Source organism: Dreissena polymorpha, chromosome 13 (assembly GCF_020536995.1).
Source record: "Dreissena polymorpha isolate Duluth1 chromosome 13, UMN_Dpol_1.0, whole genome shotgun sequence".
Taxonomy (NCBI): domain Eukaryota; kingdom Metazoa; phylum Mollusca; class Bivalvia; order Myida; family Dreissenidae; genus Dreissena; species Dreissena polymorpha.
Window position 1 is genome coordinate 6,351,326 of NC_068367.1, and position 15,991 is coordinate 6,367,316.

The following is a 15,991-nucleotide window of genomic DNA, read 5'->3' on the forward strand; positions in this document are numbered from 1 at the left end:
TGCGCTTTTTGTGAGTTAAATGTGCGCTTTTTTTATTTAAAAAGCGCACATTTAACTCACAAAAAGCGCAATTATAACCCACATAAAAGCGCACATGCGTGTTAAAGTGCGCTTTTATGTGCGTTAAATGTGCGTTAAACGTGCGCTTTTTATAAGTGCGTTTTTGACTGCCATTTATGTGTGTAAAATGTGCGCTTTTAAGTGCGTTAAATGTGCGTTTTTGTGAGTTATTGTGCGCTTTTTTATTTAAAAAGCGCACATTTAACTCACGAAAAGCGCAGTTATAACCCACATAAAAGCGCACATGTGTGCTAAATGTGCGCTTTTAAGTGCGTTAAATGTGCGCTTTTTAAATAAAAAAGCGCACATTTAACTCACAAAAAGCGCACATTTAACGCACGTTAAGCGCAGTTATAACCCACACAAAACGCACAATTAATGCACATGAATGGCAGCAAAAAACGCACTCACAAAAAGCACACATGTGCGTTAAAGGTGCATCTTTTGCCTTAACAGTTGATTCAATTATATGCTGTTAAAAGTTTTTTTTAATTCAGATATGCAATAAAAACCAATAATTATATAAACATAATAGATAATTCAATTTTATTCTTTAATGTACACCAACATTTTTTAACATACATGAGTAATTAAATATCAATGGCAATTTGATGAAATAAATATAAACATAATTTGATTATAAATAAACAAAAAATAATAGCATACTATAATAACATGTACAGTATATACACACGAACAGCTATATACATAAGAAAGATGCATATCAATCAAGGCCTTTCAGCATTTCTTTGAAGCAGCGGAGTGCAGCTCTCATCTTTCTCTCCAAGTCTGCCACCAGGCGGTCAAACTTCTTTGCAACTATTATACTGTCATGGCCTTTGCGCGATGCGTCTCGTGCATGATCTCATTTGATCAGGTCCTGAAAGATATTTTATAATGTAAGTGTTGAAGATTGCTGTTATGGTAATCTTGTTGCTATAAAAATTATAAATTTAAATCAAAACTAGTTTGTTTGCTTGTTGTTTTTGGTTGTTTATTTTGCAATTTTAAACCCCTGATCACATGTGACTAAACGCTTTTCATAAATAAATACGTTTGATAGAAAATACTGTTCGAAAATGTACCAAGATACGTGGTCTCATTTTGCTGTGTGGACTGGTCGGAAGTGTGACACCTTTAAAATGCAATAACCAGTACCCTGTATAGTTTTACCTCTAAACAAATCCAGCTTTTCTTGGTCAAGGAGAGGGCGCGGTTTTCCCACTCCTGTTCTCCTCATGTCGGCCAGCTTGTGCAGGGTAAAACCTGGTATTCAAGTCCATACATCAGGTAGTCTCTCTTTTGCTCCTTTTTTTGGCAGGCGATGCGATGATGCACATTCTTTCCATGGGGTTTAACCTTTTAATTTAAAAGTTCTCATTTAATATGGGGGAAAAATCTGTTCATTAATGACCAAAAATAGGTATAAATAACTTTAAGATGACAATAACCATAAAATACAGCCATAATAATTCAAATGGTGTTGTTTTTCTTTTAAAAATGCATTACATTTACTCATCCATTTACATTTCCCAGTGACAATACATAAATATGATAATGATCATAATTAATTCAATAAACTAAATAAAAAAGGAATGCAGAATTGAAAATACGAACCTGTTACAACAGACTGTTCTTCAGTATTCCAAAAATACAGGCAGTTGTTGAACTAGACCATATCACTTTATATGTCTTTAACCACCCACTTTTAATCTCCTTTATTGTTGATTTACACATTGTAGTAAATACACATTTTTTTCATCACACAATACTTCATGCTGAAAGTATTTCAAGACATTTTACACTAGAATAATAAGTCTTAATTCTAGCTTAAAGTCAGTTGCTGATGCTGCTTGTTTTCAAAAAATAACTTCCTATCTGTGGTTCTCAAATAGATGGTGCCTGAACAAATCAAAAGTATATCAACACCCCTTAGTTAGGCTTAGATGGAGGACTGATAGGGACTGGCTATTCTCTTATCTGATACCATGCTGTGTCTAAGCCAAAAATTGCATAATTTGAGAAATACTGATAAGGCAGTCATTTCAACACCAAAATATTTATTGAATAATACACAGCACCCTTAACACATTATATTTAATTGTAAATATTTAAATATAACATGCTGAATGGTTTTAGCAAATAATATTAATAGTATAAATATTATTTAAATTGCCTTTAAAATGTATGTTTATGGTCAATGTGGTAGACATTAATTGTATTAGGGTATAAATATCAGTATAAGAAAGTTCAAATACTTATTTATGTTGAGGAAATATAATTGATACTATCAAGCCCACATAATACTTTTGACACTTTCAATATTAACAATTAGTTACGGACAGTCTGATTTAGGTGGAAATTTTTAGAAATGTTTGAGATTAAAACGTAAGCAATAGGTATTCATTGAAATTGTATGATAAAGTATGTAAACATTAAACAGGTTAATATGGACAACCAGTAATTATTCAAACTGCCCCTTATATTATTACAGGTTACTGAGATATATGTCTATGTTTAATCATTTGCTAAACGGTTGTTAAAGACGCACTTTTTAAGAAGTGTGTTAAACATGTGTCTTTTTAGATACAGCATTTTAAAACAGATCATATGATAAAAACGCACTTATGAAATAAAAGACTAACCTATGCTTAAAAAAGACGCACATCAAAATAGAAAAACGCACTTTTGTGAGAAAAAACCCACATCTGTAAACCTTAAAACACACTTCTTAGATAAAAGACGCACTTCCTAAATAAAAGACGCACTTCTTAGATAAAAAACACACAATTTGCTCACATCTACACTCAAAAGCGCACTAACAAATGAAGAAAACACACAAAAAACGCACTTCCTAAATAAAAGACGCATTCTTAGAAAAAAAAAACACATTTTGCTCACATCTACACTCAAAAGCGCACTTACAGATGAAGAAAACACACAAAAAACGCACTTTTTCACTAATATAACGCACTTGAATAGAAAAAACGCACAAAAAGCGCACTTAAATGCACTTTTGAACACTGAAAACGCACATATTAACAAAAAAAACACAATTAACGCACTTTTAAGTGCGCTAAATGTGTGTTTTGGTAAAAAGTGCGTTTTTATTTGACAAGGGCGAAGTTGACAAGTTTAAAGCCCATAGTGCGCGGTGTGCTGTAACTTCCAAAGCGAAACAAAGTGGCCTTCCAATTCCTGAGATGATAAAAATCGCTGGTTGGTCAACAGATATGACATTTGCTAGATTATATGAAAAGCCATTGGAAAAAGAAAGCAGCTGTTCTTTTCAAGACGCTACATTACAGTGTCAGTGCCTTCCCCAGGAATTTGTTCAGGCGCCCCAGAGGTGGGTTCGGGATGGGTGTGACCCCCTCCCGACGTTGATTTTTTTTTTTAATTTAACGTGTCAATTCATGTTCTGTGGTGCGTTATAACTAAAAGAAAAACAGCGTCGAAAGACGTCATTTGGTGCGCTATGACTCTTAAAAAAAATCCCCCAGTCATTTAAAAATATATTTTTTATATTGTTTAATTGATTTAAAACTTTTCCGCACAGATAGTAAAATCCCGACTCGAACGATTCCCCAATACATCCGTTTCAACCCGACTCTATTACTGTATACTTACTATTTTTCAAGTTTCTATTTATTACCCGATAATCCCGTTTATTCCGTTTTTATCAATCTCTTTCTGGTAAATATTTACGATAAAAGCTTTCAGTTATTTCTTTAACACAAACCTTGCCATTTTTTAAGTGACTATTTATAGATTTTATGAAATATTGCCTCTGAATATGCGTCAATCCCCTGACCTGTTGTGTGCTTGTTAAAACGCTCAATACATGCCATTTGTATGCAATAGACGCGACGTTGTACATGCTGCATAATTTTCGCGCTCTTTTTAATTGACAAAAAGATTCGACACAAAATAAATTTGCACTGCTAATTTGAAGCAAAAATATTTAACGTTGCGGTAACATTTACATTCGGAAGTGTGTTTCGGATTAAAAACGCGTTAACATCGACTTACGGTAATGGGTTTCGGATTACAAATTTAATTATTTCCATTTGAGATTTCAACAAATATTAACCGTTGCGTTATAAATTCAACGATAATTTGTTTACACACTTTACGAGTCAAATAAATGTTTTGACGGAATTATGCATGAAATTCACGTTGTCCACGAGGATCACGGCCGGTTGCCATCATCAGTCTTCTCAACTATCGATTATCGGACGAAACATTTACAAGTGTGCGTAATTAATTCAACGAAAATTTGTTAAAGCGCATTATAACGTGTCGAATATGTCGGAAAAACGAGGTGAATCAGTTCTATAAATGGACATGTTGAAATATACATGTACTGGAATTAAATAATTTGTTATCACATAATTGTAACCGCATAATAATTAATTGTTTACCACTTGCAATTAATTTCTCATAATAATTATGAGTCACAGGTAACACTTGTTTACAGTAAAAAGGTGTGATAATGATGCCCGAAACCGTCTTTAATGTTCTGTACTGTACTAATTACCGGTTTTATATTACTCAAATGGTACAACTACTTGCTAATCAAGCTGGGATAAACTCTTACTTCATGACCGACGTCAATCAAAAATAATGGTCGATAGTTAACCCCGCCCTCATAAGCATTCGCGTAACCGATTGGACGATGAACTTCACAGTTTGACGACTGGAAAGTTACCAGATACATCCTTGTCAGCATTTAAATGACTGTGTAATGTGGCTAGAATAATCGATACGCGCGTCATGCTATTCTCTTATCATTGGATTATCCATTACCCCATGTGGTGTTTATGGCGATTACTTGTGAAAGTAGGTACCGAGTGCTCTTTTAAAACAGGGAATATTGATACACTGATAGGGAAACCTTGATTTTTTTGGACAATCTCCACTTTCTTTTACTGAAGAATACACTGATCGGAAAATTTCAAGCGCCCCGGGTACTCTGATTTCGAAATTCAAGCGCCCCGGCAAGGGGCGCTTAAATGGCCTGGGGAAGACCCTGAGTGTTGAGGTTTGTTTAGCAAAAAATTGGTGTTTTGCCTCAAATTGTTATCCTGCAAGCAAGGTTTGGTTTTGCGTTGAAATCTCATTTGATTTCGGAAATAGTATGGCGTAATAGAATTTCCACAACCAAACAATACTTACCTGTAAGTTGATGTTTGGTTGGAATTCTGTGTAGTCATATTACTATTGAAGGGATCAAATGCCCACCTCATGTTTGCCTCTCATGGCCCACCCTCTTTTGAGGAATAGAATATGTTTGATCCTTCAATAGGACAAATCTTGCTTGCAATTTCAGCGTTAAATACTGACGAATTATGATATGGTCATTGCACATATCATTTGATCCCTTCAATAGTAATATGACTACATAGAATTCCAACCAAACATCAACTTACAGGTAAGTATTGTTAATTTGTGGAAATTATTTGCTATAGTATTAGTGTTGCTCTTTTTTATGAAGATGCACTAAAAAATACACTTGAACATAAAGATTTATAATGCAAATCCCTAATACCGTATTTTACCATGTATAGCGCGCTTCCATGTATAACGCGCATGCGATTTTTTAAAGCCAAAATGGAGAAAAAAAAGAATTCAAGACCAAAAACCTGAAAATTTGGCCGAAAATGGCCGCCATTCTTATAATGTGCAATCATTTAATCCGAGTTTTTCGGGCGCTTAATTTTTTGTTTAAAAAGTAGGGAGCATTTATACGATCAGGAGCATGGGTTGCATAGCACTATATTTTTAACAATTTTTAAGATTATTCTCTCAAGAACACCGTTATGTCCTTATTGCCGCGCACTGCGCATGTTTTTTCAAGACCCCTGCGCGTTAAATTCGAACCACTATTACCTATTCCTGCACCCCCTCCAAAAAATAAAAATCATTCTGTAAGTCTATTGAATTCTCCAAAGGACATAAATTAACTGGAAGTATTCGCATTTTTAAAGATGTGCGATTGTTCTTATGATATATAAATATTTATTTATTGATTCAAAGTGAAAGAAAAACACGTTCATTGTCCGGTATAAACTAAATTTGAACATTTTTATAGTATTTGGCAGTGATACTTGTTGTCCATTTGTGAACCTGTTGTGTTCTGAAAGAGCAATTTCCATCCAATATTTCCTTAATATAATGGGGAGCCCGCAAATGTACAACAGATGCAATGGCAAGCTGTAAAAAGCCCATTTACAATTCACCTTGATAATATATGGCAATGAACATGAAACAAAGACCTACTTGAAGAGTTATTGTTTCTTTGTTGTGCTATATTAATAAACAAAAGGCCAACTTATTGAAAAGTGTGTTACAGTGAGTCTTTAAGCCTATTTTTTCTCTCTGATTCTGGCGTGAATATCTGAGATAGTAACTCCATGATGCTATAATCTCAAATCTTTTTCTATAAAGAAGGAATGTAGTTGACAATTGTTTATAGTTTTATTTGACCGTTCGTCAAAAAGTTGTAACTCTGTTACTCTTGTATCTTCAATGCAATTGAGTAAATAAATAGTAATTAAATTGAATGCGTTTTAATTCCATTTTATTATTGTTTAATTTGAGTTACAATGCTTTGACGTTAAATTTTATTTACACTTAAATGTATTATGAATATTGCTGGGCCAAGTGTGAGGTTGAGCGCTCTATAACCAGGTTTAAACCCACAATGCTTTGCATTGACCATTCCAAGGCCCAGCTTTATTCATATTTTGTGTTTATGTTGGTTTGTATTGGATGTATTGTGCTGTTTTGTACTGTTTGGGCAATCGGTCACTTGCCTTAAATAAAGGACCAATTAATTGTTTTAATGAAAATTCAATACTGCTCCAGCTGCTGAAGTTTCACTTCTTTATATTGTTATGGATCTCAAATCATTTATAAAAAGACCAACTTAAACTTGCTTAAACCCACTTCTGTTTAAAAAAGACCAACTCCTGTTGTAAAAGAATCGCTTATGAAACAAAAAGACACACTTAAACACACATAAACCAACTCATAAATAAAAAGACTCACTTTTGACACATACAAAACAAACTCGTGACAGAAAAAAAATCACTTTAACACACATCTACTCTAAAAAAAAACAACTTTAAACTCAGTTAAGCACAGTTTAGCTCACATAAAACTCGTTTTTATTTGCAAAATCCAACTTCCGCTCAGAAAAACTCAGAAACACAGTTTTATGTTTGTTAAAGTGTGTTTTGGTATTAAAGTGGATTAATTTTTTGCAAGGGCTAGCTTGGGTTAGGCTTTTCTATGGTTTTAGATAGACTTTACAAGTGAAAATAGTGTTGATCTAACTGTGAGTGGTTATTTTTTTAAGTGTCAAGACAATGAAAATACGATTAAACATGCTTTAACCATTATAAGTAATTCTTTAACAACTCATTTTCACAATTTGTACACGTTAGCAACTAGTTTTTCACAATTTTTAAAGTTTGCAACTCATTTTTTTTCACAATTTTGAAACGTTTGTGACTAATTTTGACAAAGTGAGGGGACAGGGTCACTTCACAAAATCAGAAAAAAACTGAAATAAATATTGAGATCCTAGGCATGTTTTTACATTTAAACTTGGCAACTATAACAAAAGAACAATATTTTTGACCAAGTTTCAACAAGATTTGAGTTGAGTGTGACTTCTAGTGTTCTTTCTTCTTTGATTCGAATTAGTGAGGGTTTTTTTACCTCACATGACCCTGTTTCAAACTTGACCAAGATACCATAAGAACATGTTTCTGGCCAAGATTTGATTAAAAATATGACTTCTACGGTGATTTAAAGGATTTACTATAGCCATACAAGGAAAACATACCCAACCCCTGTCGACCATTTTTTTAACAGGTCAAAACGATTTTTGAACTGGGCAAAGATATCATTACAACAAGTGCTTTGACGAAGTTGCAGGAAGATTGGAGAAAAATACAGCAACTGCCAGATTATTCACAAATTGTAGTCATAGCAATGAAGGCAGATTTACGCCTTATGTTCACATCAATAGCAACCAATGCGAAACACCCCACAAGAGTTATGGAGCATCTTGAGTTGTCACTGAACAACATCAGGCTTACCTCTTCTTTTGCCAATGTAGTTAGACAAATAGAATTTTAGATTGCAATGCACACCTGTCGCATATGGCGTTATTTAAAGATGGCAGACATTTGAAAAAAGAAACAAGAGCACCGCCTAGCGGGAGCAGACCACTCATCTATTTTTCTTTTTAAAGGTGTAGGGACCTATCTCAATTTCAATCACAAAGGAGGGAGGGGTGGAGTGGAGAGTGAATTGTAAAACACAAAACCAAATTTTCAATTTTCTAAGTATAAAAAGGGCACATAATTCTGTCAAAATGCCAGTCAGAGTTACATAACTTTGCCTGCACAGTCCCCTTATGATAGTTAGTAAGTGGTGCAAGTATGAAAGCAATAGCTTTGATACTGAAGGAATAAAATGGCTGTTCAATAAACAACATAAATTATAGATATTTAGGATAAATTGAATGCGTGTCTCAATTTACACTGGAGGATAAATTTCAGAAACATTGAAACAACAGATTCTTACCATAAATCTACTCATTGAAAGTATGTAGCATTATAGAGTGTAAATAAATCAGAATTCAGTCAAAATTGCAGAGTATAGGGAAAATTGTATCACCCACTGAAGAGCTCTAGATAAGGTTTTGTGAAATATTTAAATTACTACCAGATTTGCAAAAAGAATTCTTAACTTTGAAATTTTATTCTTAACGTTACTACTAAGTTTTGGAAAATAATTCTTATTTTTTCTAAATGACCTAAAAATAAAAAATAATGGTTATTTTCATGTAAAAATATCAAAATAAACATACTAGCAACTTTATTTATACGAGTTCAACAGTGTCTTTTCAGTATTATACAATTTTATTTTTCAAATACCTTCATATGCCCACACTGTGCTAAGATTGCATGCCTTAAATGAATTTTTACATATTTCACAATTAAAACGGGTCTCCCCTTCAATCGTTTCAACGATTAGCCACTGGACTTGTCCCTTCCACTCGTTCAATGTTTTTTGTGTGTTTAAGTTTGGACCCGTCGTGTCGCGTTTTTGTTTAGCTTTTCCGACTGTGTCGGCAACTGAACATACAACATCGTATAAAATCTTTTCTATGTCTTTCTAAACATTTAACTTCGGCTCACTTTGCATACAATATGTAAAAAGCGTGTTTTTGGACGCTTTGCAGTTTTTTAGGACGCTCTTGGGCGCCGCCATTAATTTTTGACAGATAGACTGTAAACGTCGCTTTTGCTGGAAAAAATGCGATTTGTTAAACAAACTCGATAACCATTCTATATAAGCACCGCAAAGATCTTAAATACGCGAAAAGAACTCAATAAAAATCGATACGAACCGATGTAAAAATAATATTCGTTACTTGATTTTGTTACTCTTAATTGTACGACAAAGTTTTAAAATAAATACGTAACGGACTTGAAAATAATTCGTAATTACGAAAATACGACCCTTATCTGGAGCTCTGACCCACTGGCTGCTTTATTTTTCAACAGGCTGGAACCATATTCAAACTCAAATGATATTTTATTAAATTTAGACAAATGTTTTATGCATGTTTTATAATGATTTAAACAAGAGATGTGTTTGTCAGAAACACAATGCCCCCTATTGCGCCGCTTTGAAGGCATACATTTGACCTTTGACTTTAAAGGATGACCTTGACCTTTCACCACTCAAAATTTGCAGCTACATGAGATACACATGCATGCCAAATATCAAGTTGCTAACTTCAATATTGCAAAATTTATAAAGAAGGTTAAAGTTTTGGTAAAAGTTTTTGAATTTGTTTTTTTGATTTTTGACCTTGAAGAAAGAGTCTTAAGACCTTGACCTTTCACCACTCAAAATGTGCAGCTCCATGAGATACACATGCATGCCAAATATCAAGTTGCTATCTTAGTTATGACCAAAGTAAAAGTTTTGGTTAAAGTTTGGGACACACACATACAATGACAGACTGGCCAAAAACAATATACCCCCGATCTTTCGATCCGGGAGCATACAAATCTGCAACTAATAGAGGGTGCGCAAGGTTTCTCTTTAAATTGACCAATTGACCCAGTTTTAAGCTAGGCAAAGATTTCATAGTTACAAATGTTCTGACCAAATTATACGAGGATTGGGTAATAGATGTGACCTCTAATGTTAACAATGTAGAAAGATGACATACTAAGATTAACAGACAACACAGGACAAATAACTGACAAAAGGTTTTCACAAACTTCACCATGAGCAGGTTGTTGTCAGTTGAGCTAAAAAAAAAGGTGTACATATTGTAGGTTGTACTACCTGTTAAAATTTACTTCACCAAAACAAAGCCCAGACCCAAAACTCATGTGTATTAGTATGCAATCACCATCTAAAATAACTTATAATAAATTGTGAAGTTTTAAAGGCTTCATTTCCAGCACAAATTTACTGATGAGCAGCAAAAGGCTTGAAACCTTAACTGACTGCGAGTTACTTGCAGACTGTTATGGTTTTATGCTGGTTGCATATTGCGATTTTCATTTTGCTTCTGAGCAGAAAAAAGGTTAAACAACAAATTTTTGTACTGACCAAAACCATAATGACTGCAAGGTGGCGGGGAGGGATGTTCTTCGTGTAGTCTCTAACTGGCCCAAAACGTCCTTCCCTAGGCGTCCAATTGACGTTTTTTTGGTCTACCATTATCATCTACAAAACAAGAGTGGGGTCACAATAAGGCCAGTACAACAACGTGTGCATAAAACTGATCTGTGAATGAAGTATTTATTTTTTCAGAAATGATGGCACAACCATACAGAAAAGAACAACATAATTATGTAATCCAAACTCGAGTTATTCAGCGAAAACAATTTTCCTATTTTTAGTATTTAAGTGAATTTGAAATTTACTTTACTGGACTATTTTAAACGCAAGCTACATTGTAGGTTTGCATGTAAGCTACCTAAACATATGATTTCCATTTAACACCATTACCCATACAAACTTTATTGAGTGGAGTGAGTGAATTGTGTTTTTCTTCTTTGATTAACAGTGACACTGACCTTGCCCCAACCGGCCTAAAACGCATTCCAAAACAAGTCTCCATTTATGTTTTGTTCAAACAAACTTTGAATCCAATATATCCAACAAACGCGTATTTATTTTTTTCTATTCTTATTATCATTAACCTTGACCTTGATATGACTAGCCAAAATTGAATGCTTAGATAAGTTACTTTTCAATCTTGCTATAACTAAACTTTCATCCAGATTAGTTAATGGTTAATGCAGTCATTTTTATTTAACAAAAAAAATTTATTAGAAAGCAGGCTACATTCATTGAGCAAGCATTGGATATTCAGAGGCCACTCCCAAAAAGCAGAAGACCTCTCTGTGTAATTTGAAGTTGTATGAGGCTCTTTCTTGCCTTATTCTGTGTTATGTCAGGACCCAGAGTGTGTCCCACTATACCTACCTTTCTAACTATTGTTTCATGTGAGATGTGAAATGTGTTAAATTAAAGCTGCAATTTCCAGCTTTTTTGTACTCTAAAAGATATTTTTCATGTGTGTTTGATCTTGTGCTGTGTGGGGTAAGTTCAAGTATGTGGAGTAAACCCAACCTGTCAGGTATGGGGACCTCTTTACAAGCTCACATCCTTGTATCACCATCCAAGCATTTTGTGCTGGATGGAGGGGCATTATCGGAGAATGGCCAGACGCCAAATTAATATACAAGCATATCACTCTAGTGACCCGCAAAAAAGTCGCACTTTCAAAGTAAAAAAATGACTTACACCACATGACAAAACATACAAATAAGCTCGAGATCTACATGCAAATCTCATAGTTTTATTAGCAATTTATGTTGCCTGGCTTCTTAGAAAATACCCAAATGATAACATATGTATATTACATTATTATAAAAAGCATATGTTAATCCTCATTTCAACTGTATCATTGTGTAAGTATTGTTACACAAAACTCCTAGTAAATATTTATCAATAAAAACAGAGTGGGAGTATGAGGGTGGATGCTTGTATATTTCGGCCTCCGGCAATTCTCCAATAATGTACCTCCATCCAGCGCAAAATGCTTGGATGCAGGTTTCATTATTTTCGATGGCCTACGGCTCTCATATACAAGCATGTTTAAAGTGAAGACAACATAAATATAACCAACTACTTTTTATTCCCTTCAGATTCCACATACAGTCTATATTACTTTGCTTCATATACTTAAGCATCATCTAAACATAACAACAATATTGCATTTGTTGACCAATATTATGCAGAAAAGAGATACAAATCAAAAACAAACCGGCTTAAAGCAATTCATTACATCTTGAATTTAATATGTTTAAATCTTACTACCATGAACTCAATACACAATTCTGGTAGTTACTTAAATAAAATGCCTTTAAAAATTTCGCTGAAGACCAATTAGCGGTCTGGAGGATTTCGGACATTTTACACCGACCCCATGAAGCTGCAGATGATGATGCTCACCGATAAGAATGAGCCTTATATTTAACAATGTCTATTCCTCCTAATAAAAGTACATTTTTAACCAACGAGCCAAAGTGCTTGTAGAGACTGCTTTATCATTTTTAAAAGAAACAAACAGTTGAGAATCTTTTCTCAAAGACTGTGAACGAACATAATTTTGGAAACAAAATTTGTGCATGGTTTAGTTGTTTTCAACTGCTCACAACAATAAAAAATTGCAACATCTTCCTTTATACACAAATGGTCAATTTTCAAAGCCTTCAGAGACTGCGCTCTTGCTGCCGTACACAGAGCCACTAAAGACACAAGATTAAACGTTAAAAGTTTCAATGAAAGGGATAGTAAAGGCATCCATTTGGCAATAACATTTAGTACCTCTCCTACATCCCAAGTGTCAACATACCTAGGTTTGGGAGGAATCTATTTAGACCCTTCATAAATTTATGAAGTATATTAAAACTTAAAACAATGTAAGGATTTAAAAGCTGGACCGTCTCTAAAATCACTACCTTATGACAACATATAACAATATACGACTTTTTAAACTGTTTTAAATGAAGCAAATATGATATTATGTCAGTGTCACAGCGGTGTAATGGAATTGCACATCTGGAGATTACACCACATATGCCATCGTGTCCATGCAGATGAGTACTGTTTTCTTGTGCTGGCTGCCAGCTTTGGAAGACTGAGTCGATAGCCGTTTGCGGAAGCCAAAATTCTGCAATTCTCTCCAGACACAATCGCTCCAACCAACTGCAGATGTTTTTTTTTCATTGGATGCAACTCGTTCTTGTGAGAGAGTTTAAGTAGTTTCTTGTGTCACGGCAACCTGACAGGAATAGAAACAAGCGAGTCCAAAAACAATGGAAACCATGTCTGTTAAGACCATAATGGACAAATTAACAATGCTGCTTTAGCCTGATCCTACTTTATTTAATTCAACACCATGCCGAGTAAAGGAAATGGAGGGAAAATATAGGGTTTCCATTTTGACCAGTCAAAAGAAAAAGCATCTTTTTATAAGGCTTCAGGATCTGGGGTCGACACAAAGTTGGCCAACTGTTAATTCAATCGAGATGCAAAAAATATTTGGAGTCATCAACTGTCATAACAATCTTTCAGTCCCTGATGTTTTTAATTTCCATTCAGAGGTGTCTGAAAAATGTCTAGAAAAATAATCTGTCTGAATATGGGAGATGCCTGGCAAATGAAAAGCAGAAAGATATAAAGCATTTTTAATGCACCATTTCCATATCTTTTTCGTTAATTTATCCATTTCTTTAGAATTCATACCACCCATATTATTAAGATATATATAAAGTTGTGGTACTGTCACTCTGTATGGCTACATGAATACATGTTATTGCAAAGCCAGGTCTTCAATGCAAAGAAAATTGCAAGCAGCTCTAAATAATTGATATGAAACAGTGATTCTTAGCTTGACTAAAGCCCACCAGATGCTTGGTTCGTGTCAACAAAAATGAGCCATAACCTTTACATGAAACATAAGTGTATAGTGAAAAATATACGGTCTGGTCTTATTTTCCTGCCATTTTTTAAATCAATGTTCATGAGCAACCAATTGATTTGATTCTGTGCTTTTTCATCCAGAGTAATAATTGACTCAAAATCTGTTTTACTTTCAATGCCTTAACTTTACATCTTTCTAAAGTTCTATAATGCAGTGGTCCTTCTAATATTGAAAAAAAATGTACTTATTATCAAACCAATAAAAGATGCTAGATCTCTGATCTTTACCAGTTTCCTTGTCAATAAAAATTTAATGTTCACCAAAACTTTAAACTTTACAAATTTTATTTTCAAGCAGAAAAACCATGAACAAGACGGAATCAATTATGTCACCAAAATATGTTATTCTTTGAGTAGGAATTTTTACTACCTTTTCATCATTTATGATAAATCCTAAAGATTCCAATATTTTACTTATCATGTCCATGTTGCTTATACATATTTCCTTTTTCCAGCGCTTCCGTTAGCTTTTAAAAGTTGGAAGTCCTGACTTCCAAGCCTAAAATTTTGGACGTCCCAGACATTTTGAAGTCCCACTTTTATTTCAGAATTTTAATAAACGTACATGTTCCAACTCTATCCATTACCCGATAATCCAGTATTATTACGATTTATATTTTCAAAACCAAAATACGACCAATATTGACGTCTGCAACGTCCGCCATTTTGGCATATACAAATTGAATTGTGGGATGGGGGAATTCCCATTGAACATGCGCTAATCACGTGACGTGATTTGAGAGCATAGAGCACGTTCATATTTAGTGATTACAACAAATCAACGACTTAACTAAAAATGTTTCATGTACCTCCTTTCAGAAAAGTTTACGTAAGTGAAAGCGAATATTGGAGTGTAAAAAAGCGTCTTTCTTTTAATTATACCGAGTACACTTAATTCCGAATCGCAATATAACTTGTCAGGTCATTCATGCATGTAGACCAATATGCTTAGTTTGGCAATTTCAAAACACGTTATTTAACTACTTGTTGCATTATTCCTTATGACAATCGGTATACAATTAACGTTATTCAATTTAACTATATTCAAATGCTTATAAATCAAACGTGTAATCCGAAATCATTTCCAGATTTTATTATTCACGGAAAGTTAAGAACATTCTAGCAACAAATAAACATTTCCCGTGTATTTTGTGCACACATGAAAATCATGCAAAAATTAGACTTCATGTACAGCGTCACGCCATCCTTCCTCGAGGAAAGCGTTGACTTAATTAAATTTGATTGCTAAATAAAAACTTCGTAGCGCAGAGGTCGCTAATATTATTGTATACAGCTTCACGTGGGGTCAGCATGTATTCTGCTGCCTAAGCGCTGATTGGCTGATACGCTTACCAAGAAGCATGTGATTGACAGCTGGAAAAATCAATATTGACCACTCGCTGAGAAATTCATTGAAAACTGTAGCTCTTAGGCGGAGCAAACACCTATAGGTCTTTGGGCGGAGTTAACGGTCTAAATAAACCGATTTACTGTTGACCTTTAGAGCGTGTTGTGTATTCGCAAACTGCGTACATGTGGATTATCGGACGTCCAAGGGACTTCCACCATTTGCATAATGGACGTACGACTGCCGTTTTCGGGCGTAATTTACGCCCGGACGTCCACTAACGGAAGCGCTGCTTTTTCCATGCATATTTACACTATCATCAATACAGTATGAACATCTATTGCCCATTTTTCAGAAAAAAGCATACACTGTCTTTAATACCTTGGTAAAACAATAAGGGGCTGAGCATTTCTGCCTCGAAACAATCGCTATCTGAGCTATGAAACATACCATGCGTAGGGATCGAAGAAGTTGGTTTCTATA

The 15,991-nt window shown here is 34.4% G+C and overlaps 1 protein-coding gene and 1 long non-coding RNA gene across 8 annotated transcripts in view; both read right to left on the reverse strand.

Annotated features, from left to right (window-relative positions):
• Positions 1–15,991, reverse strand: part of LOC127854475 (uncharacterized) — a 282,308-nt gene that overhangs the window by 132,023 nt on the left and 134,294 nt on the right. For all 7 annotated transcript variants that reach the window (XM_052389530.1, XM_052389527.1, XM_052389528.1 and 4 more), the window contains one exon: positions 10,714–10,830. In XM_052389530.1, coding sequence (XP_052245490.1) covers positions 10,714–10,830 — 117 coding nt within the window. The remainder of the gene's footprint in view (positions 1–10,713; positions 10,831–15,991) is intronic.
• Positions 425–2,219, reverse strand: LOC127854479 (uncharacterized). The gene is made up of 3 exons (XR_008037084.1): positions 1,678–2,219; positions 1,234–1,419; positions 425–940 (listed from the first exon to the last, which is right to left on the reverse strand). It is a non-coding gene; the product is annotated as an uncharacterized LOC127854479 (long non-coding RNA).